General features: G+C 37.8%; 3 protein-coding genes across 12 annotated transcripts; 1 reads left to right on the top strand and 2 right to left on the bottom strand.

The window, feature by feature from the left end:
- Nucleotides 1-30: 30 nt before the first annotated feature.
- Nucleotides 31-2,037, bottom strand: sowahd (sosondowah ankyrin repeat domain family d). 2 transcript variants are annotated; one of them, XM_030146209.1, is made up of 2 exons: nt 1,781-2,037; nt 31-1,590 (listed from the first exon to the last, which is right to left on the bottom strand). In XM_030146209.1, the coding sequence occupies exon 2, from the start codon at nt 1,452-1,454 to the stop codon at nt 480-482; it is 975 nt and encodes a 324-aa protein (XP_030002069.1). In that variant the 5' UTR covers nt 1,455-1,590; nt 1,781-2,037; the 3' UTR covers nt 31-479. The 2 variants fall into 2 exon arrangements, with proteins under 2 accessions (XP_030002069.1, XP_030002068.1); XM_030146208.1 differs by having other exon boundaries at nt 31-1,570.
- A 118-nt stretch (nt 2,038-2,155) lies between these two features.
- On the bottom strand, nt 2,156-6,215 carry pttg1 (PTTG1 regulator of sister chromatid separation, securin). Of its 2 annotated transcripts, none has more exons than XM_030146211.1 (6): nt 6,193-6,215; nt 4,099-4,191; nt 3,863-3,999; nt 3,706-3,781; nt 3,268-3,429; nt 2,156-2,297 (listed from the first exon to the last, which is right to left on the bottom strand). In XM_030146211.1, exons 2-6 carry the CDS (start codon nt 4,184-4,186, stop codon nt 2,215-2,217), a joined length of 546 nt encoding a protein of 181 aa, XP_030002071.1. In that variant the 5' UTR covers nt 4,187-4,191; nt 6,193-6,215; the 3' UTR covers nt 2,156-2,214. The 2 variants fall into 2 exon arrangements, with proteins under 2 accessions (XP_030002071.1, XP_030002070.1); XM_030146210.1 differs by lacking the exon at nt 6,193-6,215 and adding an exon at nt 5,692-5,807.
- A 289-nt stretch (nt 6,216-6,504) lies between these two features.
- On the top strand, nt 6,505-23,613 carry septin6 (septin 6). 8 transcript variants are annotated; one of them, XR_003936525.1, is made up of 11 exons: nt 6,505-6,626; nt 8,331-8,445; nt 10,392-10,587; nt 10,939-11,125; nt 13,077-13,238; nt 13,993-14,089; nt 15,649-15,817; nt 16,045-16,177; nt 16,287-16,477; nt 17,544-17,936; nt 22,347-23,613. XR_003936525.1 is itself a non-coding variant. In XM_030146206.1 (11 exons), exons 1-10 carry the CDS (start codon nt 6,597-6,599, stop codon nt 17,891-17,893), a joined length of 1,284 nt encoding a protein of 427 aa, XP_030002066.1. In that variant the 5' UTR covers nt 6,505-6,596; the 3' UTR covers nt 17,894-17,936; nt 22,347-23,613. The 8 variants fall into 8 exon arrangements, 6 of the variants coding, with proteins under 6 accessions (XP_030002066.1, XP_030002064.1, XP_030002063.1 ...); XR_003936524.1 differs by lacking the exon at nt 22,347-23,613 and adding an exon at nt 19,348-20,002; XM_030146206.1 differs by having other exon boundaries at nt 17,890-17,936.
- The last annotated feature ends 843 nt before the right edge of the window (nt 23,614-24,456 follow it).

Genomic DNA, 24,456 nt, shown 5'->3' with positions numbered 1-24,456 from the left:
TTTTCCCTGTAAGCAGAGCTGAGCGATCCTTAAAGAGACCAAATGTTTTTCCGAGGGAAACCAAACATCACTGGGGGACGGCTAATGCTGACGAAGCTTGGCTGAAAGAGTATCAGTCAGGATTTTCTGACCACATATTTAACACCAGTCTTAGTAATGTTTTCATATTGTGGTTGTTTCTAGTGAAGTGTTCAGTTGGAATTTGAGGCTTGTCATTATTACTTGGACCAAAAGTAACTCAAGTATTCAAGAAGCACTCTGTAGTAGTAAAACAAACCATGAAGTGTTTACCTGAAGTACCAAGACTGGATGAAGTCTGCCACGTCAATAAACCACTGTTTATACAAGCAGAACTAGAAACAGTTTCTAGATGTTTTTATTTAGTGAACACAATGAAAAAATAAAGGTTTTACTCAAATGGCAGTGTTACATTGGATTAGATGACACAGTGATCAACTGGTGTGAAAATACCAGATAACTCAGGTTTTGTTTCCAAGAAATGGAAAAGAGTTCAGCAGTTTCCGGAAGGATCCAAATCTCCAGCTGCCGGTCCTCTTTGTCCGGTCAAAGTAGCCTTCATCCTCCACCTCTCCATCCACTTCATCATCATCATAGGGGGTCGAGTTCATTGCGCCGGCGCTGTTGTTGTTGATGTTTCTGTTGACATTTTGCACACATCCACTGCAGTGCTCGTCGTCCCAAGTCCCGAGCAGCTCCTTCATCTCCAGAGGGGCGTCTCCCTTCAGGTACTGCCAGGCTCTTTTCCCATTATAGTCCATGGCGTCAACATTGGCCCCAAAGGCTCCGACCAGCAGTTTGATGACCATGTACTGTCCGTGCATGCTGGCCAGGTGCAGGGGGGTCAGCCCTCCGCTGCCCCTCAGGTTCACATTCACTGGAATCCCCTCACTCTCCGCGTACCGCAGAAGTTTGATCAGGGTCTCGTCCTGTCCCCTTTTGGCTAACCAGTGCAGGACAGAGTACCCACTGATGAAATCCCTCCTGGTCAGCAGATGGGGGTCTTCTGAGATGAACTCCAGAATGGTCTCGTAGTTTCCTTCCACCGCAGACAGCATCCAGGCGTGTTCCATCGGGTACAAAGCCCACTCTGCGTCCTGATCCTCCCGTGGACTCCCCCCGGCTGTTTGCGAGGACAGGGCGCTACTAAACCCACCGTGTGATGCGTTCAGGAGCAGCTCTTTCAGGTATTTTTTACGCATAGCGGGTGTGATCGAAGCCTCTCTCTGAGTCGAGCTGTCAGGGACTTCTTGTTGCCTCTGCAGTCTCGACCTACGCTGGAAGGCACTGGGCATGACCTGCATGCCATATCTCGACAATCGCTCCACAACAGTGCCCTGTCTGGAGGACCCGCTGCCGTGGGCGTCGGTATTGCTGACAGCTGTTTTAGATTCAGTTGAGTCACATCCAGCAGCATCTGATCCGCTCTCATACATGCTGCCCAGCTCCACTGCGAACCGACTTCAACACTACTTCCTTTATTTAGACAACACCCAGAAGGTCCCAGTGTCAAAATATATACAGCCAATGCTTTCCCACCGGATTTTAATCCCTGTGTCATAAGAGGAGAACCTTACTTTAGAGAATGTAAACAAAAACACTTTAAAAATCTATAATACAAATATGTAATAGTTTGTCAAGTTCCTCATTTTGCCAGATGAAGTAAAACGCTTGTTCTAGACATCTTCTCCACTCCTTATATACTAACATATTTGACTTATTTATGTCAGATTGCGGATGCCAGCACACCGGGGCTACTCACCTGCTCACTACCCGAAGCGGAGACCGACTCACGAATGGAACAAAGCGCCTTCTCTCCAGGTGGATCAACCATTACTCAGTCCAGCGTCCACAAAATTACATTTATCTGACAGACTTATGATTTTGTAGTAAAGAATGTCATTTTATTGCACATAAAGTCGAAACAATGAGCCTCAAACTCAAGGCGAGAGTCTTCTATTCACAAGAGGAACTGAGACAAAGTTCATTCTAATCTCTGGCAAAAACCAATGGCGAGATTCCTTCACATGTGACCACTGATGGACTTCAAAGCAGGAAGTAACACTTTTTCATGATACTTTCACTGCTTGTCAGTTATAAACAGATAGAGACTGGCGTCAAATACAAATGACAAGTGTTTATTATAAACAAACTTTATTTCAGTAAAACCTTTAATAAAAGAACATTCATTTAAAATTAGTCAGTAACAGATTCTGGAGGAAGCTCAACAGTCAACTCATTGAGTGTCTGAAGAAAGGCATCCAGCTCTGAGCAATGATCTGGAAAGGAGATACAGTCAGGTCATTGACACAGTTAATGATACTCTCAGTTAATGATAGTTGTTGCCAATTTGTACCTCACACTTAATAGTCCCTATGAGGAGTCATGTGTCACTGCAACGCTGCAGGTTATTTATTTTGTAGACGTAGAGTAATATTTCACAAGACACAATATTACAGTGCAGTGATCAAGCATCAGTATAAAAGAGCCATGTTTTAGTTTATTTGTCTGGAGCTTTCAGATACAATTTAGCTTATTATTAAAGTTAAGAACTGCAAACAAAGAAATGTAAGCAGTATATATCATAAAATGGAACATTTAAGGTTAGAGTACTTGATAGATTGTTACTGGGAAAAATAATTACCTTTCATATTACAATCCAAGTGCACACAAGATTTATGAATGAACGCTTTGCTTGTGTTTTCAGGGTGTAATCTATCCTGTGCTGTAGACTTTTAGCCAATCACTGCTGTTTTCAAACAGGTAGGAAATGTTAAATACATGAATGATAGCTGTAATGACCAGTTGCTGATCAGATTTGGTCAGAAAATATTCTAATTTCCACTTTACTACCCTATAACATGAGATTAAAATATCTTAACATTTAGTTAAAGCTGAGAGCTGCAGAGGAAGGTGTGCATTTTCACATTCTGCCATTTTTCCCAACTGATTTTTGCTCCTGCAGCTTAAACAAAAATACATTTTACTTATATTGGGAGACAATCGCCTGAAGTGTTCCAAGATAGCAAAAGAAATCTCACAAGATCCAACCCAGAAAACCTGAGAGTTTTAGGATCAGTGGACAACATTATTTTGTATTTTGGGAATCATGACTAGTTAATTAAATCTAAGTGAACCAATATGGGTGTGGAAACCTTACATTTCTTAAATAACTTTGCTTAGATCTGATATTCAGTAGAGGTTTTACCCCCTACAATAAAACTGAATGCAGCCCCAGTAAGACTTTACCTGAACATTTTGGCATCTTCACTGGTGACATGTTTGGGAGAGGACTGAGTATTTCTGGTTCCTCCAGATGCAGATGTGATGCTTGTGGGAAACAAGCAAGTCCAGGCAGAGCAAGCTTACTCAGCGGAACCAAGTCTTCAGGTACACTGTACTTATCAAACTCTGGAGGTAAAAGCCACAAATTGGTAACTTGTTTTGTTTTCCAATTTCATTGAGTTATCACATTCAGTTACATTTAGTTTAGTTCAGTTAAAATTTCAAGCAGGAATATCCTCATGAAACAAATACAGAGACAATTTAATCCTGTGAGAAAAAGGGTGGGATTTTATATTCAATGCCACTAGGTGATAGAGGGGATTATAGATGAGAGTTGCTTCATCCAAATACAGACTGGTTTGTTGTCAAAGAACACCAAGAATTTAATGGATTTATAGTTACCTAGAGGGTCATAAGGGAAGAACTTTTCAATTTCTGGATACTCCTGCACTTTCTTCTGAGGCTTCACTTTAGTTCCCTGTGGTGGAAAGACATTCATGTAAGGCACAACAATTTATCAATTTATCGAGGGTTATACATTTCTTAGTTTTATTACAACCTCTGGCTTCAGGAGTTTTTTCTCTTGTACATTTATGGCAGGAGTTGAGACCATTTTGTTTACTGTCCCCAAAGCCTTACGACTAGATAGCTGTGGAGTAACAAAGGTTTTGGCAGTTGAAGGAGTTTTCAGTTGTTCTGTGGGGGACAAGGTTACAAACAGACTGTGTTTCAAATCATTTTACCAGACCATTACAACAGTTAAGGGAAAAAAAGAGCTCTGATTAATTTGTATACCTGGTGCAGACTGAAGCCGCTGTCGCATTTTCAGGCTTGGCGCATGGAGACGTGCATTCTCCTGCTCAGCAAAGATTATGTTGGCCATTGTATCTGAAAACACAAGTTAACGTGAGCTGCAAAAATGTAAAACAAGGCCTTTTTGTTGTAGACACTGACACATAAGCGAGGGCTAGTATTTAGAAAAACAAACAAGTTTAGCAGAGTTCAAACTATTTAGTAAGAAATCACTCCAACAACAAAATTAAATAGTACCATGGTGATAATTTGTTGTACAAAGTTAACCTTAAATGCCAAATATTAACCAACTCCAGCTTGAAAATGTTAGCTATCATATGCTTTTATTGTAGGTCATTATGGCAAACTTATATCTTTGGGGTCAGAGCCTGCCTGTCTTCATTAGCCACGAAAGGCTCAATTGCAATCAACTTGAGCACAGTCCATACATTAATGAAGCAAGAAAAAAGCTGCAGATCTGAGGGGGGATACTAGTGTCTGACCTCTGAAGTCAGACTCTGTTGTCATATCCCTATGATTTAGCATATTTGATAAAAGGTGTGTTTTTAGTTTTAACTCCGCATCTCACACATATTTAAGTGGGTAGTGGTAAAGTTTAGTAAACCTACAAGCTAATTTAACCCATAAAGACCCAAACAACCACCAGAGACCAAAACCATCTACTAATCTAAACTGTTTGATAAGTTATGATCCACTAAACCTATCAATACATGTAAATAATTGGTGTAAAATTAAGTTTGTCATCTTTTCATGATCAGATATGACCCATTTGGACGTTCAGAGGCACCGTAGTGAACTTGGAAATGCGGTCATCTTCTACAACATTCATTCACCAGTAAAACCTATGAAGTTTGATCAGTGACAGCGGATGGAGACACTGGGTTTATGTACAGTTACTGATATATTTTGCTGAAAAGAAGTCATGTTTTCTGTTTTTGACATAATAATCCTTAACTTTAATCTGAGTTTTAATGAACATCAACATGATCAGTGAATTAAATATAGGAAGATATCTGATTTTTAATGAAAAAAATTGCAAAATACAGAAGATAATATGATAAATGGTGATAAATCATTTAAGAAAAGTTAAATATAGAGAAAAGAAATATTTTGGAACTGCCGAAAAGGTAGCTCTGGGTTTTTATGGGTTAACCATAAAGACAATTTAACTGTAACATTGTTGATGAAACGGTTTCTGCTGTTGATTCCAAGCCATTTCTTATTGTTTTATAGTTTGGTTAGTTATTCTAATGTCGTCGTCTCATATAGCTGACTGGCTGACGTTTCTGGGTTTCAGAGCAAATTAAATAAACACGATTTTCTTTTATGTTCGTAGTTAGCCTAGCGGCTCCTTTCAGATTATTAGCTAGCTCTTAACCAGTTGGAATTATATATAATAATGGCAGTTAAGGAGAACATCGCATTTTGGCATTAGCTTAGCTTTAACCAAAACTATAACGCCATAATTCGCTGTTATCCTATGTAAACGACAGTCGTTAGCTAAACTGGTATTTATCAGTTCACGTATCACTGTCGACTTTAACATGTCCGAGTATTATTTTGTTAGTCACTCACCTTCGTATTCAACCAAACCGCTTTGTTGTATTAGCGAGAAGCGCTGAGGAATACTGTTATAAGCGTTTCCAAATACTCGAATCGCTCTGTTTCCTCCTCACTTCTTAAACCTGATAGTGTTTTGGTATAAAACGGAGAGGTTCGCGGCTCCTTTTTAAATTCACTGCTCTCATCCTATTGGTCGCTGTAGCTCACATTGTTTTAAATGGGCGTTACCAAAAAAAGACGTTGCCTGGTTCCCACCCATGCATTACTATCGTATTCATATTAATGTCACAGTTAACGCCACAAATATTTAACATTATATTAAAAAAAAAAAAAAAGTAAATATATACTAACACAGCCTTTTTGTTTTGAAAAATGTTGTCGCATCCAGGTATTTTATTCAGATACATTAATGTAGCTGTTACTTCCGATCTCTTACAACCATAGTGAAAACCCTTGGAAAGACTTAATATTTTAGTAAGAGTCAAACTATGACACAAGACATGTGTTTGTTACCTCGTCATCAACATTTTGACCATGACTTGCCATTTATTGCTAAATTATTGCATTCATTTGTGGTGTTCATTCACTGCAGTCCGCTGCCTGTGACTGGACGAATCCAAGAGGGTAGAGAAGGTGTGTTTAGAGGATAGTACCAATTTTTAGTTGTCATTAATGGTTAATCTTGACTCTAATTAGCAATTAAACGGAATCAAAGATAGATTTTTATAATTTTCAATAACGTTTTCTTTCGTTTTACTGCCGTTATTACAGTACCATGCTTAATAATACCCGGGGAGCCTGTTGATCAGTGGTACATTCCCAGCAGGCCATCTTTCGGCGTAACCTCAACGGTGCAGCTTCCTTTGCTAAATACAGAGAGCAGCCGAGGTTTCGTCCTCCAGCTAAAAGCTACTACTATGGCCTCAACTGAGATAGCAAGGCAAGCGGTGAGTAGCCTATTTTACAGAGGTTGCCTTTATCATTAAAATATAATTTACCTTTACATCAAAATGTATTATTTAGCTTGGCGTTGTGGTACGTATTGAGCGGTAAAATAATAAGCAACGGTTTTTGTGGCCATTATTGCACCCCAAATCATAGCTATTTAGCTAATCGCTTAATTTGTTAATTGAATCAAAGGTGGCTGTTACAAGCTTAAATACTGGTTTATTATTTTTGACGAATTTCTCATATGATATCAGGGCCCAGTCGTAGCTTTGTATTCCAATTTTTCATTTCCATATGGAAATTTGAAGGTTTCCTGTTCGGCCCTTTAGCTGCAATTCCTACTAAAAGCGTCGTTTTCTAAATAAAATATGAGCAACATCGGTCAGTATAATCGATATGAGGGTATCGTTTTACCGTGAGCTACTACACACATTGCAATCGTTTGAGCATTCATTCTGAACGCCCCCATTTCAGCAGGGCTACGGTGCTCATTTCCGTTATGTTGTTTCTCGCAAGTCCCGTTAACTTTCAGTCGGGCGTTGTCTGATATGTGTAGAAAATACGGGTGAAACAGATCTTGGCAGGTTATAAATGGGTAAGCCTGCAATTTGCCACGAGTGTGAAGTCTGTCTAGATTTGTGTTTTGGTACAAGCAAGCCACCAAAACCCAGATACAGTGCTCAGAATAGCAAGGTTTTGCAGCTTGAGCTCCCTTTGTGGCCCAACGGGTGAAATCTGTGTGTAACTTGGCTGTATGTGTCCCAAAAAGTAGTAAAGGTCTCAGGAATTTTGCACTTGCAGCTGATGAGTAAAAGATGTTTGCCTTGTCACATTACCCCCAGTTTTCCAAATAGTCCCTCAGCTGTTTAAACCCATTTTCAACTATCCAAATAATCCACAACTGTCAAGTGCCATCAGCATGTCTGGTTATTTTAAACTGACCCCCAAAAGGAATGTTTTTTCTCTTAAAGCCTATGCCACATTGGAAAGTAGTACTGTTATGTTAAGCCACATAATGGGCAGGTTGGCTGAGGTTTAGCTGGTTGAGAGCTTTTGCTTTGACATGTAATCTAAATTCTTTGCTTTCCTGTACCTCGTAATGTAGATGTAGGCTGCAAAAATGGGATTCGCAGAGATGGAGATGCTCACCACTGAACCACACGCCCCCACACTCACGCAACAGTGCTTTTACACTTCGGTGTTCCTGGTCCAGAAGTAGACTGTAAAAAAACACATTCATAGAAAAGTGAATGGAAGTGCAGCAGGCCAAAAAGAAAGAGTTATGGGTTCAGAGTATAGTGAGAAGATGCACAGGTCTGGTGATATTAAACACTCAGGCTTTACTGTTTTTTTAATTAACATTACAATTGTTGATGTGTTCTTTGGTCGGTTTTCAAATTAACTGCAGGTGCATTTTAAGGATGGTTCAGTGTTTGTGCTATTCATTACAACTGAAATGAACAGTGTCATTTACCATATATGTACATGGTGGTTAGTAACCGTCTCGACTGTGGGAAGAAAGTTAGAGCTCAGGAAACAGGAAGTCAGTCACATTGCACCTGAATTCAGGCTCATAGAATAGTATGATTAAATGTGATAGAGATTTTTTGATCAGAGTCACTTGTAAATAGTTGTTTCAACAGTGATTATGAATACAAATTTCCTCAGCAAGGTGAATCATAAACCCCCTATGTTTTCTTTAGGGTGAAGGTGCTCGTGCTGTACCTCTGGCTGGTCATGTTGGTTTTGACAGCATGCCTGACCAGCTGGTCAACAAGTCTGTCAACCATGGATTCTGCTTTAACATCCTCTGTGTTGGTGAGTATGTCATGCATGAAATGTTTTTCCTCTCTTACCCCAGGTCATAAGACAACTTATTTGCTTCACTGAGAGCCAGGCTTTTCAAAACAGTTTGCTCTGTATTTGAAGTGCATGGAGGTTTTATGCAAACATTGCTTTGGGTCAGTTGCCACTGGTTATTATGATGAGTAAGATGTTCAGGGTTCAGGTAGGAAATTCAGTAATCTCTGTGTTACTATTAAAATATCAGTTATTAAATTTAATCAAATTACTCATCTGCATGGGTGGTAATGATACTGTCCCTGCTGTTCACTGGGTTTGTCATTTTTTGAGAATTGTTGAGTTCTAGGCTACATGTTGTTTCAGCTTCATTAGTAATAATATTTTATTTACCTCCATGAACTCATTTGCCGGTTTACAAGGTACAGCTAACTGCTATGAATGCAGCATAACACAGTAGTTTTACCTGCTTTATTACTTATAATGTTTAATTCTTTGTGAAAAAGCTTTATGGAGATGTTGATTCAACTTAATGATTATTTTGGAGATGAGAAGAGCTGTCTAATAATTTGTCCACACAGCTTTTTTTTTTTAATTGATGAGGAAATACAAAACTTACTGTTGATATTTTGGATTTTAGGCAAGGCTATCTGTCTGTGGAAAGAGCCAAACATTGTTGTTTGGGATCAGTAAGGCAAGCCTTTTGTTCTTCTGGCTTTTGTTTAGGAATGCTTTACTTATTCCATTTCATTTTCCTAATTTCAGTATACTGGAGACATAGTGGAGTGTTGTCCTCACAAATGTTGTTAATCTTTTTTCTTCTATTTTTATACTACCATTTACTAGCTTTTATTTGACAATGTCTGTTTTATGCAAGACTGTATGCTGTCTGTTGTGATTTGTATTTATTTTGAGGTCTAATGACCTTCACTGCCCATGTTTTAAGGTTTTAATGCTAAGAAACATCTGGTGACTGTTTTGTGCATTTGGTTTGTATGGTTTTGATTTGCCTCCAAACTGTGTATCAGTGGAAAGTGGAAAGGGTCAACAAAAATATGTCTGTTTTTTTAAATGATGTAAACAAAATTTGTGTTATACTGTATGTGCGCTGTTGGATCAAAAGTAAGAAACATTTCAGAGAAACATTAATCACAAGACTTTAATCAGAGAGTGTGAAAGCAAAGATTTTGAGACAATAACAATTTGTAAATCTGTAATTGTGTAAATTCACAAAGCCTTGTACAGTGATGCAAACAATGCTTAAAGCAAAGAAACTTTGACAGTATTAGTGTTTTTTATATATATATATTTTTAGATATTGTGACTGTAATCTCTACTAAGCAGTCGCCTCTGTTCTGTTGTAATTTCCAATATGTGGGTCTGGATCTTCTCCAAACAAGACGCCACATTACCTTAAGCCTGAGAGGTTTCTCCACAGTGACTCAAGCTGTTGTCAGACACAGACAATAACATTTGGTTACATCAGTTATTTGGGATTTTGAGGGAAAGCCTGGACATTTTGGATATAGTGAGATATCCTGCAAAAGCATGCTTGGAGTGCAGGACAGACTGTGAGGAATAAAAATAGCATTTCTTACAGAGTGAGCTTTGTAACTGAGTCATCTGACAGCCACGATGTTAGAATACATCAGCCAATAATGAGCTATTACTGCTCATTTTTAGTCATTTTTAGACAGTAAGCCTTGAATGTCTGTATGTCATGTTCAATTTGTGTTCACTTATGTAGACATAAAGATGTTCTGTTTCTATCTCTCTTTTTGAGCACCACTATAAAGCTATTATTGACTTTCTGTGGTTTTTCAAGTATGAGGGGTGATAATGGTGGAAAACATGGCCGTGTATTGGACAGATTGAATATGCTCTATAGGAAAATATAGTTTGTGGCTTCTGGTGTCTGGATACAGTTGCAGTCACTGAATGATGCATGTCTTTTTCCTTGTTAGGTGAGACTGGTCTGGGAAAATCCACACTGATGGACACACTGTTCAATACCAAGTTTGAAGGCGAACCCACCCAACACAACCAGCCAGGAGTCACACTCAAATCCAACACCTATGAACTGCAGGAGAGTAACGTGCGCCTTAAACTCACTGTCGTTAACACAGTGGGCTTTGGAGACCAGATCAATAAAGAAGACAGGTAACAGTTTGGACATAATGGTCATCTGTGCTTAATGCAAACTGATTTTTTCTCATTTTTTTCTCTTTCCTGAGCCAATTATGAATCTGTCTAGGAAATTACTGCCTGATTAATTGACAATAAAAATAATTGCTAGCTGTTAGCTTATACATCTCTGTTTTATCTCCTTAAAATACCCTTTTAGGCAATACAAAAATGTGATGTAGAGGATAGAAAAAGTAGTAAAAAATGAAGCACTTAATAAAGTTGCTGTAGGTAGTGGAACAATGTAAGACCTATTAAAGATGCAGGTAACTTCAAATCTCTACCGACATGTATCATGTTGACGTGACTGACTTTTCTTTTTGGCAGCTACAAGTCTATTGTGGAGTTTATAGATGCCCAGTTTGAAGCATACCTTCAAGAAGAGCTGAAAATCAAGCGTACGCTACACAGTTACCATGACACCCGCATCCATGCATGCCTCTACTTCATTGCTCCCACGGGTCACTCACTTAAATCCCTGGATTTGGTGACTATGAAGAAACTCGACAGCAAGGTGAGCCTCTGTTCACTTTATTAATCTAATGATGGTTTTATAACTTGATAAGTCAAATTTAATGTTGTTGCTGTGGAAGCTGGAAAGTAATTTGTTCAGAGACCTACTTTGACTTGTGGGCATTTTCCATCAATATCTAATCAATACTGGTTACTGTTGGGATTTAATAATGGTGCCTGTATACTAAAAGCATTGTACAGATTTGTTTTAGTTGATTCTCAAATGTAATAGCTGTGGGTTTGACTTGAGGGTTTTCCGTGATCATGTCATGATTTGAATCCCAATTTTCACCTGTTATTATGAAATAAAGGCTGAATGCATTGGAACCATTATCTTTTCCCTGTGTGTCTGGAAGACTTACCCAGTGTGATGTAGTGGTGCTTTTTGGTTGTTATTTCACAAAAAGCATTCTTTGTTTGAGTAATAATGTTGTTCCAATGTTTAGAGTAGTCTTAATAAGAGTAAAATAAACTTTCCAATTTATAAAGAAAGCACTACATCCTCATGGTCCTGTAAAAACAGAATTACTGCATGGTGCATGTGTGGACATCTGCAGCCACCAGAAGCTCAGAGTCTGTCGTGCTGCTTTATAATGATGCAGAGCTTCCTGTAAAATAAGGAATTTACACTCAGATGAATATTAGTGAAGTGGGAAAGTTTGTACAGTGCTGTTATTTATGTATGATTCAATTTGTACATTTCCTCTGAAAAGCAGAACATATGCTAAATATAGATTGTCCACAGTATAGATTCATCACATTGCCCACTCCTCTGTGTATGTTTTTTTTGGCTGTAAATACACGTTGCCCTGCAGCAGAATCATGTTAAATATAATACCTATTGTAATGCCCATGACCATGTACAGATATAGTTTGTGTAAATCCTTTGCTACCATCTCTGTGTTTGCTGCATTTGATCCATCCACTCATAAACCTTTCCAGGCCATCTGCCTGCATGCAAATTGGCTGTTGTCTTGTAATGGCGTTGGTGTAGGTCAGCTGTGAAATGCAGTCAGCTCGGCGGCTGCTGCTTAGTTTTTTGCGATGTCCTTTTTTCTCAGTAGCTTATTTGCATGGAGCTCCTGGCTTTTGTACAAAGAACTGGCTCAGTGTTTGCCAGAGCAGCTGTGCCCTCCGGCGAGAACTAGCAACAGCGTGATCCAGAGCAGAACCCAGTCTGTTTACACATTCACCTAGGGGGCATTCAGACTCTGCTCTGCTGAAGTGTCCATAGTATAAAGACGGTCATGTGACCCCGATTTTCTCTCAGCCAGTGCCTATATGACAGTGACCCTGCATGTTTTTGTCATCTGGTTGATCCACAAGCAAGAGCTATCTCTTTTCTTCTGTCTAAATAGCCTGGATGACAAACAAGGAATAAATATTGTTGAATTTCTTGAAGCCAGAATCTTGAGACAAAGTTTTCAGAGCAGTGGATCTTTGTGGAGCAGGAGATTGATGCCTGCTGCTCTCTTTTCTGCATTTACTATTTTTATCCCTGAGTTTAAGAACGTGTAATTGTCCGCAATGCACCAAGGCCTAATTTGCAGATCTTGGAGCTTGAGAGATAAATATAATTTTAAAAATTATATCTAAAATGTCAGCTTTAAATGACTGCAACCAGAACATATGCACAGAATGCCTATTGTTTTTTTTGTTTTTTTTAATTTTAACTTTTTAAAAAAAATTTTTGTAATCTGAACAATTTTATTGCTGCTGAATACAATCAGTACAGTAAAATATATGTAGAAATATGCATGCTGGATTAAACACAGTACAAATGAAATTACTCCCATATTGTCTGCATTTGGATTTGCAGATGAAGATAAGGAAAAAATTGCTGCTGACAGACATCCCCAAGCTGCTCTATATTTAGCTGCATATCTGCAAGTGTTTCTGCACCATGTCATTTTGAAGGCCTGCAGTAAATATCCTTATTTTTTAATCTATAGGTTAATATAATTCCAATCATCGCCAAGTCAGATGCTATCTCCAAGAGTGAGCTGGCCAAGTTCAAGATCAAGATCACCAGTGAACTGGTCAGCAATGGTGTGCAGATCTACCAGTTCCCCACTGATGATGAGTCTGTGGCAGAGATCAACTCAACTATGAATGTAAGACTTACAACAGGCTTTGCATACACACTCTTACAATGTACTCCATAATTCAGAACAGAGAAAAAATTCATAGTTGTTTTTTTTTTAGACTGAAGCCTCTAAATCCAATGGAATGTAAGGGAAAAATATTGTTGACATGTTTTTTTTAACATAAATTCTGGTACACTGTACTGGCATTAAAGCATGTGATGTAGAAAGAGGACAAGCGTCGTCTGTATCTGCTCAGACTGTTAGGAAGCCACCCCATGCAGGGAGGAGTGTGTTCAGAGCAGCACAATCAGCCCGCTCAGTCTGCAGGAAGCTGGCAGTGTGGGAAAGAGCTTGTGTCCACTGACAGATGAGCCACGACTCACTTAGCTGTTTATGAGGTCAAATATGTAGAGATGCCTTAACACTCCCTAATGGACTGTTGGAGGCACTCGCCTTTCAGTGCCTGTTCTAGAGTTTGACCGGAGCTCTGTTCTCATAGAAAGTCTTTTATCTTACTGTCAGAACTGTTAGCACTTTACTGAATAAACTAACTGATAATGGTCTATCTAAGTAAGATAACACTGCTCAGACATTTAACCAGCTGCAAGTAAGATAAGTCCTGATTCCTCATGCACAAATACAATAGCTGCATTAACACTCTTGGATTTACAGAGTGGTAAAACATTGGCAAAGCTGAAGTTTACATGTGTTTTGAGCAGAATGTGCAGCTCTTTCAGGTGTGGATGGAAGAATACAGATTTTTTTTGTCTCCTTTTATCAGAGCCATTTGCCATTTGCTGTGGTGGGGAGCACAGAGGAAGTGAAAATTGGAAACAAGATGGTGAAGGCCCGGCAGTACCCCTGGGGAACAGTGCAGGGTAAGCCTGGGTCACTTGCTGTACAGGAAATGAGTGTGCTCCTTCCCATTATGACTGCTCCCCTTATACTCCTCCTATGCAGCAGCAAAATACTTGATAACCAGCTATATAACCATATATAACTGCTACACCCCCTCTGCATTTGTACATTATGTTACAACTGGAGAACTTCTTATGTTTTCATATATCTCTAATTATATTTGAGTTGATTTGATACTGACTTATTTGAACAGTTCTAACAAACAGGCTCTCTGTTATGTAGCCAAGTTCTAATGAGTAATAATCTATCATAATACTTTTCTTGGCTCACAGGAGTATCTACTATGAGTTCAGATCATCTCTTGAACTTTTTACCAAGTGTGTATTTGTGTGTATTCAGCGCCTCCAGCCTAAAACTGAAAGTCAGCATTTAAACCTCATAGATGATGTTTCATTTGAAATCTACTGTGACAAACAATGAAAAACATATCAATGTCCCAATGCTCACTGTCTGCACTGTATAATATTTCTGACTGGAGGCTTTATTTCACACTAGGTCAATTTACCCCTGACTGTGTGCGTGCATGCATGTATCATATGGTCTTTGGGTGTGCGTTGTTTAACTCAGTGAACTATCCAAATCAGCAGACAAGCTACAGGACACAAACACTGATCTGTTTCAAACCTGAACTTTGAACAGGGGTCTGTGAGTTGCACTTCATTGAATTATAGGATGCCAAATAAGATGTTCTTTGAGTTCTAGGGTTTCTGATTGTTCCAGTCTTTACATTTAGTGCAAATAATTTAAATGGTTCTCTCAAATTATTAGACTGTGGGATTCATGAGGAACTCATCCATGGTTGATGTGTTACCTGCAGTAAATTGTGACTGGCATGGCCATAGTTAGGACAAGCGCACAGAAGCTAAGCAATGTAGTGCTGTGGATGGAGGCAGCAATAGAGCATATTTTAGCCAATTAAAAAATGAGTGACAGTTAATTTTTATGCTGTAGTCAGCCTATCTTCACTGCTTCACCTTTGCCAAGTCCTTTTTGCCATCATATCATTTTTTTCAAAGCCACCAGAATCCCATGATAAAAACATTATAACTCACAAAACACAGCGGATGTTGAGATTGGTTTGCTGCCTCAGTTAGTTTGGGTCCAAATCAAACAAACTAACCAATTAAGGCACCAATAGACCAATGACATTGATTAGCAACATAAAATTACTGTTCTATTGATGTGACCTTGTGACTTTAGAGTGATATAATGGCTTCACTTCACCAATGGAAAGGGCTGTCTGACAACAAGATAGAGTAGTGAAAACATTCTAAATGTGGTGTGCACTCAAACTGATATTGATTTTTCCAGGTGGCTTAAATACATTTTGCCCCCAGCCCCTATTTTCCATGTTGGTACTACTGTCTGCCCCTCTTAACTAGGGAACTAGGTAATAAATTGACCAGGGATAAGTACCTCAGCCTCATAATCCTGTCCAACTGCCTAAACAGACCCATTAATGCCATGAGGATCCAATGCAAACTGATGATATGGTAAAACGTTCATGTGTCTCTCATAGTGGAAAACGAAAATCACTGTGACTTTGTCAAACTGCGAGAGATGCTGATCAGAGTGAACATGGAGGACCTGCGAGAGCAGACGCACACACGCCATTACGAACTCTACCGCAGGTGCAAACTGGAGGAGATGGGCTTTAAGGACACAGACCCTGACAGCAAACCCTTTAGGTATGAGGCAACTCACCACTGGACTTTCTGTTTCCACATTTATCTCTGTTATATTTATCCTTTTCCCTCTGTTTATTTCTGGTTCCATTTAATCCTTTGAGGTCAAGTTTCTTTTGTAATTAATTTTGTTTAGTTACATTTCTTTGTGTACCTCATTTTTTTCTGCTCAGTATAATGTTCCTTTCACTCATCTTGCTTTCTTCCTTCTCTACCCTGTCATCTCTCAGTCTGCAGGAGACATACGAGGCTAAAAGAAATGAGTTCATGGGTGAGCTGCAGAAAAAAGAAGAAGAAATGAGGCAAATGTTTGTTCAGAGAGTCAAAGAGAAGGAGGCTGAACTTAAAGAAGCAGAAAAGGAGGTATCCTCATTACTCTCTGGGCCTGTTCTGTTACAGAACACATTGTTTACAACTAATCTTTTTTTAAATTTCTTTTCTAACTTGAATCTGTTATGTTTTTGTCACGTAGCTGCACGAGAAGTTTGATCGTTTGAAGAAACTCCACCAGGATGAGAAAAAGAAACTGGAGGAAAAGAAGAAGACCCTGGATGATGAGCTCAACATGTTCAAACAGAAAAAGACTGCTGCAGAGCTCTTGCAGAACCAAGCCCAGCAAGCAGGGGGATCCACCACACTCAAGAGGGACAAAGAGAGGAAAAAGTAAGTATTGTTCTCTTCCCCCCAGTGTCTTTATCCTCACACCACAGGTTCAAGAAACCACCTTCAGTTGTGTGAGGACTGGAAAGGCTGACTACAAAGAGGAACAAAGAACACATGTGTACATGGATACTGTTACTACTATAATTGCAGTTATTTTGCCCTCGGATTTTCTTTAGATTAGAGTGACATAGTTCACTTACAAATTCCTTGATGTTCCGTACACTTTGTGCAGAAGAGCTGAAGATGAAACTTAATTTTGTCCAGTCTCATTAATAGCCTTTCTCATTTGTGGCTTTTTCGGTCACATCCTCTCATAATCCACGTGAGAATTGCATAATTTAATGCATTTGTTAGAAAAAGCCTGAAGCTAAGACAGTGTAGATGGTTCTCAGACTTTTCTCTTTTGTAGGAGGCAGACAAATGCTTCAGTTTACCCACTGTAATGTAATAGAGAATTTGGTTAACCCTAAATTCCACACTGACCAGAGTTCATAATTCACAACAAGTGTGGAAAAAATCAGAAGTATATAGTGTTTGGGAAACTAATGAAAGTGAGTAGCTCTGTTCATGAATGGAGAAAAGTAGCAGAGTTGGATGAATTTCTGTAAGAAATCATCACTCTGCAATTACACGTTGTTCTTGGTGCAATATGAAATAAAATAATCAGAGTAAGTAGCCTTATTAAATCTGGTAACCATTACTGAAAAGTTAAAATGAAACTGAAAAATTTTTAATTTTTCTCACTTGACAGTTCATGATTCTTTTAACTGTGTGTTGGAAACTACTTACAGTTTTATACATCTGTCCTGAAGTGGTCCCGAGACAGTTTTCTGTTTTTAATGTAAAAGATATAATCTCTCCATTTTACCTGTCACATATTTTCTCTTTTTTCTTCGGTTTATATGCCGCATTTATAGCCAGTGAATTTACGAGGCTGTTCTTTAAACTACGTGTCATGCTTAGAGGCGGCGTTGATCGCCAGATGTGTTCACGTGTGGTTGCAATATGTTATTTACATTGTTGGCTGCTTTCATGTTGGTAATCAACTCCTGGTTTTGTGTTGAAGCTGATGCGACTCCGTGCCTGTTAAAAAGGAAGAAGACACTTGCACTGAGAAGGTTTTGTTTTGTTTTTGCTTTATTTCTTTTATACTATTAATTTATTTCCTTCACAGCCACTTGTCTGTATGAGCTCTGCCTGGAACATTCCTCTTCCTAAACGGCAACTGACAATGGGTCACTGATCAAAACCAGTTACTGAGTAACTTACAGAAATGTCTATATTTAATCTCCAGGCCACAGGCAGTGTTTTCTGCTGAATAGGCCACGGTTTTGATTACTGCTTGTTACTTTGCTGTAAACTTGTCCTTTGAGTGCATGTGTCACCTATGTTGCATCCATAATGTTTTCCAGTTAACTCCTCCCACACTTGCTGCATGCTGCATGAAGCACCTTTTCTGGTAAGACTCCCTTCTTGAGTTACACCACAGTCAGTCCAAAATATAACTTGAAAAAATAGCTGAGTGAGACAAAAGTGTTAGCCTATTATATCTAAATAGATGTAAAACATTAGAAGTGGTTGAGAGGACTGCCACTACACTATTTAATGTTTATACAGTCATCTAAATCCATGTGATTTTAGTTCGATCACATGAATATGATAAATTAGAAACCTGGATATCTGTGGAGGCACATTTCTGCCACTGATGAAAAAGTAAAAAGTCCTGCAGGTCAAAATACTGATTTAATATTTCAAAGTAATGAGAAATCTTCTCAAAATCTCTCCATATTTTGACTTACTATCTCATGGTAATGTCTTAGTAACTCAAATAATGAGATATATAAAGATAATTGTAGCGCTAAATTATAAGATAGACTCATTATTTTGAGGTATTAATGGCCTTCATTTTTCTTAGGCAAGTATCTCCTTATTTTGTGATGTCCAAATCCTTATATTCTGTACTGAGTCAATATAGATACCATTTACTTTTTAAGTATTAAGTAATTATTTTGATTTACGAGATCTTTTTTTCCCTAACTCAGTATCAGAAAAGGGCCTCCATAGACATCTGTGTGGTAGACGTAGATTAGATCAAGAGAGTAACATCTGTAACAACAGCAGAGTCAGTCACATCCTTGGGCTGGCAGTGTTTACCGTTCCCCTGCCAGCTTCTAAATCAACCAGTTTATTGGACCTTCATACGCCCATTTGATGCACTGTCCCATCTGCCTCCCTTAATCCACAACAGTCTTTTTGTGGCTCTCCCAAGTCTTTCCCCACTCGACTCTGCTATCACACAAAGAGCCATTCAAGGCTGGACTGAGACTAACGGGTCACACCAGAGCAGCAAAACGCCCCAGGGTCTTTCTCCGTTTATAGAGATGACATGTTTTGTTGATCTCGTAACCATATGACGACCCCCTCCCTCTTGAGTCGATACAAAAGCCAAATCCAAAGAGAGATGTTGTTGAGACACAACCACTGGGGAGAGTGGAAGAGAACGAAGACATCTGTCTGGCAATCTGTAAACTCAAGCAGCTCAGCAGTGTTAAAGTAGATGAAAACAAGCTGCTGTTTGATACCAAGAGGGAGACATTGAGACAAATTACTTAGCACTCAAGGGAGGGAGAGCATCTTAAAGAAAAAAACTACTATTGGTAATTTTAGAGGAGGTCATTCTTCATGATTTCAAACAGCAAAAACCTACGTTGGCACTTGATCTCTGCACACTTGGAGGTTCCTTTTCCAGCATGTCCTCTAAATGTCATCTGTTCACTAATGTTGATGTATTGTCACCAATGTGAAACTGTGTGTCCTGATGGTATTTTAACCCAAAGAAAGCATTAACAGCCCTTCTCTTTTATTTCCAGCTTAGGATTCCTGTAGAAAAAGTGCTCCCTTGTGGCCATCCTGCTGTGAATGAGTTCCCACCCCATCATCCTTACAGTCCCCCCTCCTTCCCCATCCTCACCCTCACCTGACCCCCATAATCCAACCCTCCACATGCCCTCCCCTGCTATGTGGAAGACCCAGGGCATTGCTCACAGTTTTGACTCCTTTTTACACATCACTTTATGTGTTTTCTTTTTTTTTGTTTGTTTTAATGCTGAATGATGCTTGTCTTTTATGTGGTTTTGAACAAGCAATTATTCAGGCTGTTTTTATATAAATTTTGCCAAAAATGCATTCCACTTTTGTTTTTTATATTTAGTGATTCTTTGCATGTCAGAGTGTGCTTTTAAAATATTAACATACATGACTACTGTTGTGATGGGCAGAAATGTGTTGAGGCTAAAGTGAAACATCAAGTACTGGGACATGTGTGTTTGAGCCAGAGGTGGAAAGTAACAAATTACATTTACTCATGTTACTGTAATTGAGTAGTTTTTGAGAGTTATTGGTCATTTTTAAAGTAGTTTTTGAAATAGGTAATTTTAATTTTACTCAAGTACATTTTGACCCAAGTATTTTACTTCGCTACATTGGGAAAACCCCTCGTTACTGAGTAAAAAATGAAATGAAATGAAATTTGACTTGTTTTGAGGACCTATTTCCTCATATTTAGTGTTTTTATCTTGTTTGTAGACACTCCTTTTTTGCAGTGTGAAATCATTTTAATTCATGTATAATAGACTAGCTGCTGGCTGTTAGCTGTAGCCTAGACTATGAGCTTTGGGTGGACAGTGATGGCCCATCAAAGTCAGCTCAGTTGTCTTCAAAACATGAGTGTCCCAGACACTGAGTTTGATTGGTTTAAGTTTCATGTGTCATTTAGTAAGTCTGCTTTAATGGCTTTAATTCATAGTATAGCTAGCAATTGCCTATAAAGAAAAAAATGGATCATAGAACTCACAACGTATACCACTTGTACTTAAAAATGTTTTATGGGGTGGTCTGAACAAAGTGTGCACATTATACCACCTGAAAGGTCCTAATTATTATGTGGACTAAAAGTTGATTAAAAACAACTAGTGCTGGATTGGATTTATGACTCATCCTTTTTTTACATCAAGTAATTGAACGTAACTTTTACTCAATGTAAATTTTAAATTAAGTACTTTTTTTTTTTTTTTTAACTTTTACTCAAGTAGATTTTTAGATGGGTACTTTTACTTGAGTAGAATTTAAGCAGAGTTACTTTTACTTACAATTTTTCAGTACGTTTTCCACCTCTGGTTTGAGCTGCGAGATATTACAAGAAAGATAGACAGATGAGGATTTAACTGCCAATCTTGAAAGGATAAAATGAATAATTTATAAACTGATCCATCTTCAACAAAAGGATATTGGTCACCTTACTGATTCTCTAAGTAGTAGTTTTATAAAATCAGCTGTAATGGATAATTATCTTGAGGATGCTCAAGATAAAGTCAATTGCATTCCACTAAACATTACTTCAGTTATTATTATCTTGCAGGAAGTGTTCATTTAGAGATGTAATGTGTCCCTGTGCTGATGTCGTTTCATTTTAGTCTGATGCATGAACAGATGTGAGCCTAATCTCTTAGTCACTTCTCCCATACCTCATTCATTGTCATGTGTTATGTGCGTACTTGTATTAGCTTTCACATTTGCACTTTCTTTTACACAAATGTGATGTTTTTAAATTTTATATATATATCTATATATATATATATGTTGTCAGTGCAATTGTAACTTTCTTTTTTTATTTTTCTCAATATGAAGGCACATTTAAAGTCATGCATCATTTTGTCCAATGTCCTGCAGGGACCAGTGTTGTTTGTATCAGTGTTGCGCCTAAATATATTATCTCTAAAGAAAATAAAGGCCATTTTTCACCAAATGTTACAACTGTGGCCATAATCATTGTGTATCACAGATTAGAAGATCAAATGGAAGTTTCATGGACCTCAGAGAGGAAAGCTGGTTCACTTCATGTGAATATTGAGGAGTTCCAGATGCTTTTAAATTTAAGACATGATTATTCAAGTCTTTTGGACAGTAAATGGTGTTTTTTGCTTTAAAAAAACAAGACTTTTCAAAAATCAAGTCATCATCAAGGTAAAAATGTTGATTCTTACTGCTCTTTTGTTGCATCAATTCAAGGCCTTCATCCTAGTGTTTCAGCTGACCTCAGTTTTTTCCTCAGTTTTTCACTTTTCCGTTGTGGTTCCACATGACATCAGAACCAAAACATGGTGAGAGAAGAGCCGTTCCCTCCTGATAAACCTCAGCTCACTGGTCTGTGTGTATTCACTTTCCTTTGCAGTAATCCCTGGCTCTGCACTGAGTAGGTCCTCAGCCCTCAAGCTTTGCTAAACGACCAACGTTTGTGGGTACTGAGTACCTCAGTTGTGACCAGAGGCTTTGTGGACCCCATCCTTCAGGGTTTCTTAACCATTACCTGCTCTGCATTATATGGGTTAATGTGTATCTGTGTGTTTGCTGCTTATCTAACCTCACCTCATGTTGAGCTGTCTAACTCTTGCTTTACTGCATATTGAACTGTTTTTTATTGTCTTTGTATTTACTAACACCTTTGCACTTCCATTCAGATGGATATTACATGCACATAAACGTTTGCATTTATTGTTAGATTAGTATATTATGTTTACAGTTTGGTGCACAGTGCAGACATTCACATATGTAAAACACCCTGCTGAGTGCATTCATCACTTAAAAATCATACAGCATCATCAACACACACAGTATCACCTTTATCTGATGCTTAATGTGTGTAATGTGTATGATCACTAGGGTTTTAGCACTTGATTATGTGTCTGTGATAATAAAACCTAAATCTTTTTTCTCCCTCGTCTTAGATGCACTTCTCAATGTTTGGCTCAAGCCTGTCTGTGTTTCTGCTTTGACATCTCTAACTGCTGGATTTCTGTCTTTGTCTCTTTAGCTTCTTTTAATCTGTCTTGACCACCTGAAGAGGGGATTGCAGCTTCAGCAAGAACTAAGCAACCTTTACCTCTTCCCGTTTCTCTCACTGTATTGACTTTTATTTTAGTTTTTTTCCCCATTGCATCTCCCTTGTTGAACATGGCCTTATGTGGACTCGCATGGTATTTCTGACCACCTAATGAAGCTAAGGTTGGGAACTGGGCACAGTTAAATCCGCTATTATGTCTTAATTTACTGTATATAAAGAGGCTCTTATGTCATTTAGTAGAAGTCATCAGTGGGGTTCATACATTTACAGGATTCATGGGTGAAACCATTATTTGATTTTTACTTGAATGAAATTTGCAGTGATCTGCACTATGCACACATCTTTTCAACAGGAAATTTAATTCCTACTACGAAGCACACATCAGAACAATGCGCCACTAAAACATTGAGGCTCGCTGATTACAAATAAACTTGTCAAGGACAGAAGCATTTAATGCATTATGTATAATGTGTTATGAATTAGAAGTCATGTTATTTTATTCATTCTAGTTACATTTGAAATGAAATCTCATGAGCATTTTTGAAGTATGAAATCACCATATACACAAAAACCTAAATAAATGATCATAAATAATCAGTCATAATCATGCAGAAGCCAAAGCAATATGTTATTCTTACCACTTCATTTGATGGTGACCTGTTTACATGTCACTGTTGGATACCATGGAGGTCACATGAAATGGCCTTTTAGACATTGTGCTTTAAAATTCACCAGCCTATTCTATATTTTGCATGCATCTTTTTATTTCAATACCGCTGTGATCTTTGACCTTTGACATGCTTGTTTTATCCCCTTAATAACTCAGTTTATGCAGTCTGTTTCAACTTCGTCATTGTTTTCTTCATATGGTGCATATTATTATTATTGTATATTTGCTCTGTCCTATGATTTCAGCTCTCATTTTGCCAAATATTAGTATAAGATGAAGTTGAACTGAATCCCAGATAGGAGTATTAAAGAATACTCGTGCATTTATATAATTTATAAGGATATATTTTGTGTATTGAAGTGAAAACTTGTTGTTTATTACCTATGATCTTTGGACGTGACTCTGAGTGTAAAGTAACATTTTGGTGTCAGAAAATGCCATACATTTTTCTAAGTATCAGTCATCACCTCTTGTAGTCAAAAACTCTCCCACTCTACAAATGATTCAATATCTTACTTAAGTTTGATTCCATTGATGTACATTTTCAATAAAAAATGTGATCCAAAAGTAAGTTTGTGTCTTTCATTAGTAAAGTTACATATTTTCTTCTATCAAGGTTAATTTTCCTCTGTGAAAGTTGCTCTTTTATGGTGTATGTATGTATGGTGAGGTAATATAGTCAGCACTTTATTTTCAGACATCAGACCTTACAGTGTAATAAATATAACTTTTTCTCAGCTATTTTTATATTGTTAAATGCCTGGAAAAATTAAACATGAATTTAGTTTGTAGACAGACAAAAATTTTAAATTGAATATTTATTAACGAGTATTTAAATTCTAAAAGTTCTTATAAAAGATCATTTGTCCAATAAATTCTTTAACTGCTGTGTTGCCTCCATGGCCGTTAAAGAATTTACGTACAGCAGCACCAACTATGCAATGAATGACCAACTATTTTGATAATTAATACAATTAATGGGTGTGAAATTTTTTTTTAAAATATCAGAATTTTCTGATTCCAGTCCCTTAAATTCAAGGAAGCTTTTATGGTTTCTTTATTTCTCAATGAAAATACACTTAATGTTTTTTGTTTTCTGAACCAACAACATACTTTTGAGGATGTAATCTTTGGCTTTTTCACAATTTTATTGCCTACAAGTAAATAACTAATCAGTTAAAGAAAAAATAACTTACATATTAACAGTGGAAACATTCAGTTTCAACCATACTCAGTATCTGAAATGTAAAAATTAAATAAGGTAAAATAATGGAAGATAAAAAAAAATATTGACACAAACTATTTAACAAGTTCTGTAAATGAATGTGTCTACATCAAACAAAAGAGAGTACAAATTAAATTTCTTATCAAATTAAAATGTCATGTTTAAAATTTTACTGTTGGTAATAC

Source organism: Sphaeramia orbicularis, chromosome 10, assembly GCF_902148855.1.
Source record: "Sphaeramia orbicularis chromosome 10, fSphaOr1.1, whole genome shotgun sequence".
Taxonomy (NCBI): domain Eukaryota; kingdom Metazoa; phylum Chordata; class Actinopteri; order Kurtiformes; family Apogonidae; genus Sphaeramia; species Sphaeramia orbicularis.
The sequence above is the reverse complement of the archived record's forward strand: the minus strand, read 5'-3'. Positions and strand labels throughout refer to the sequence as shown.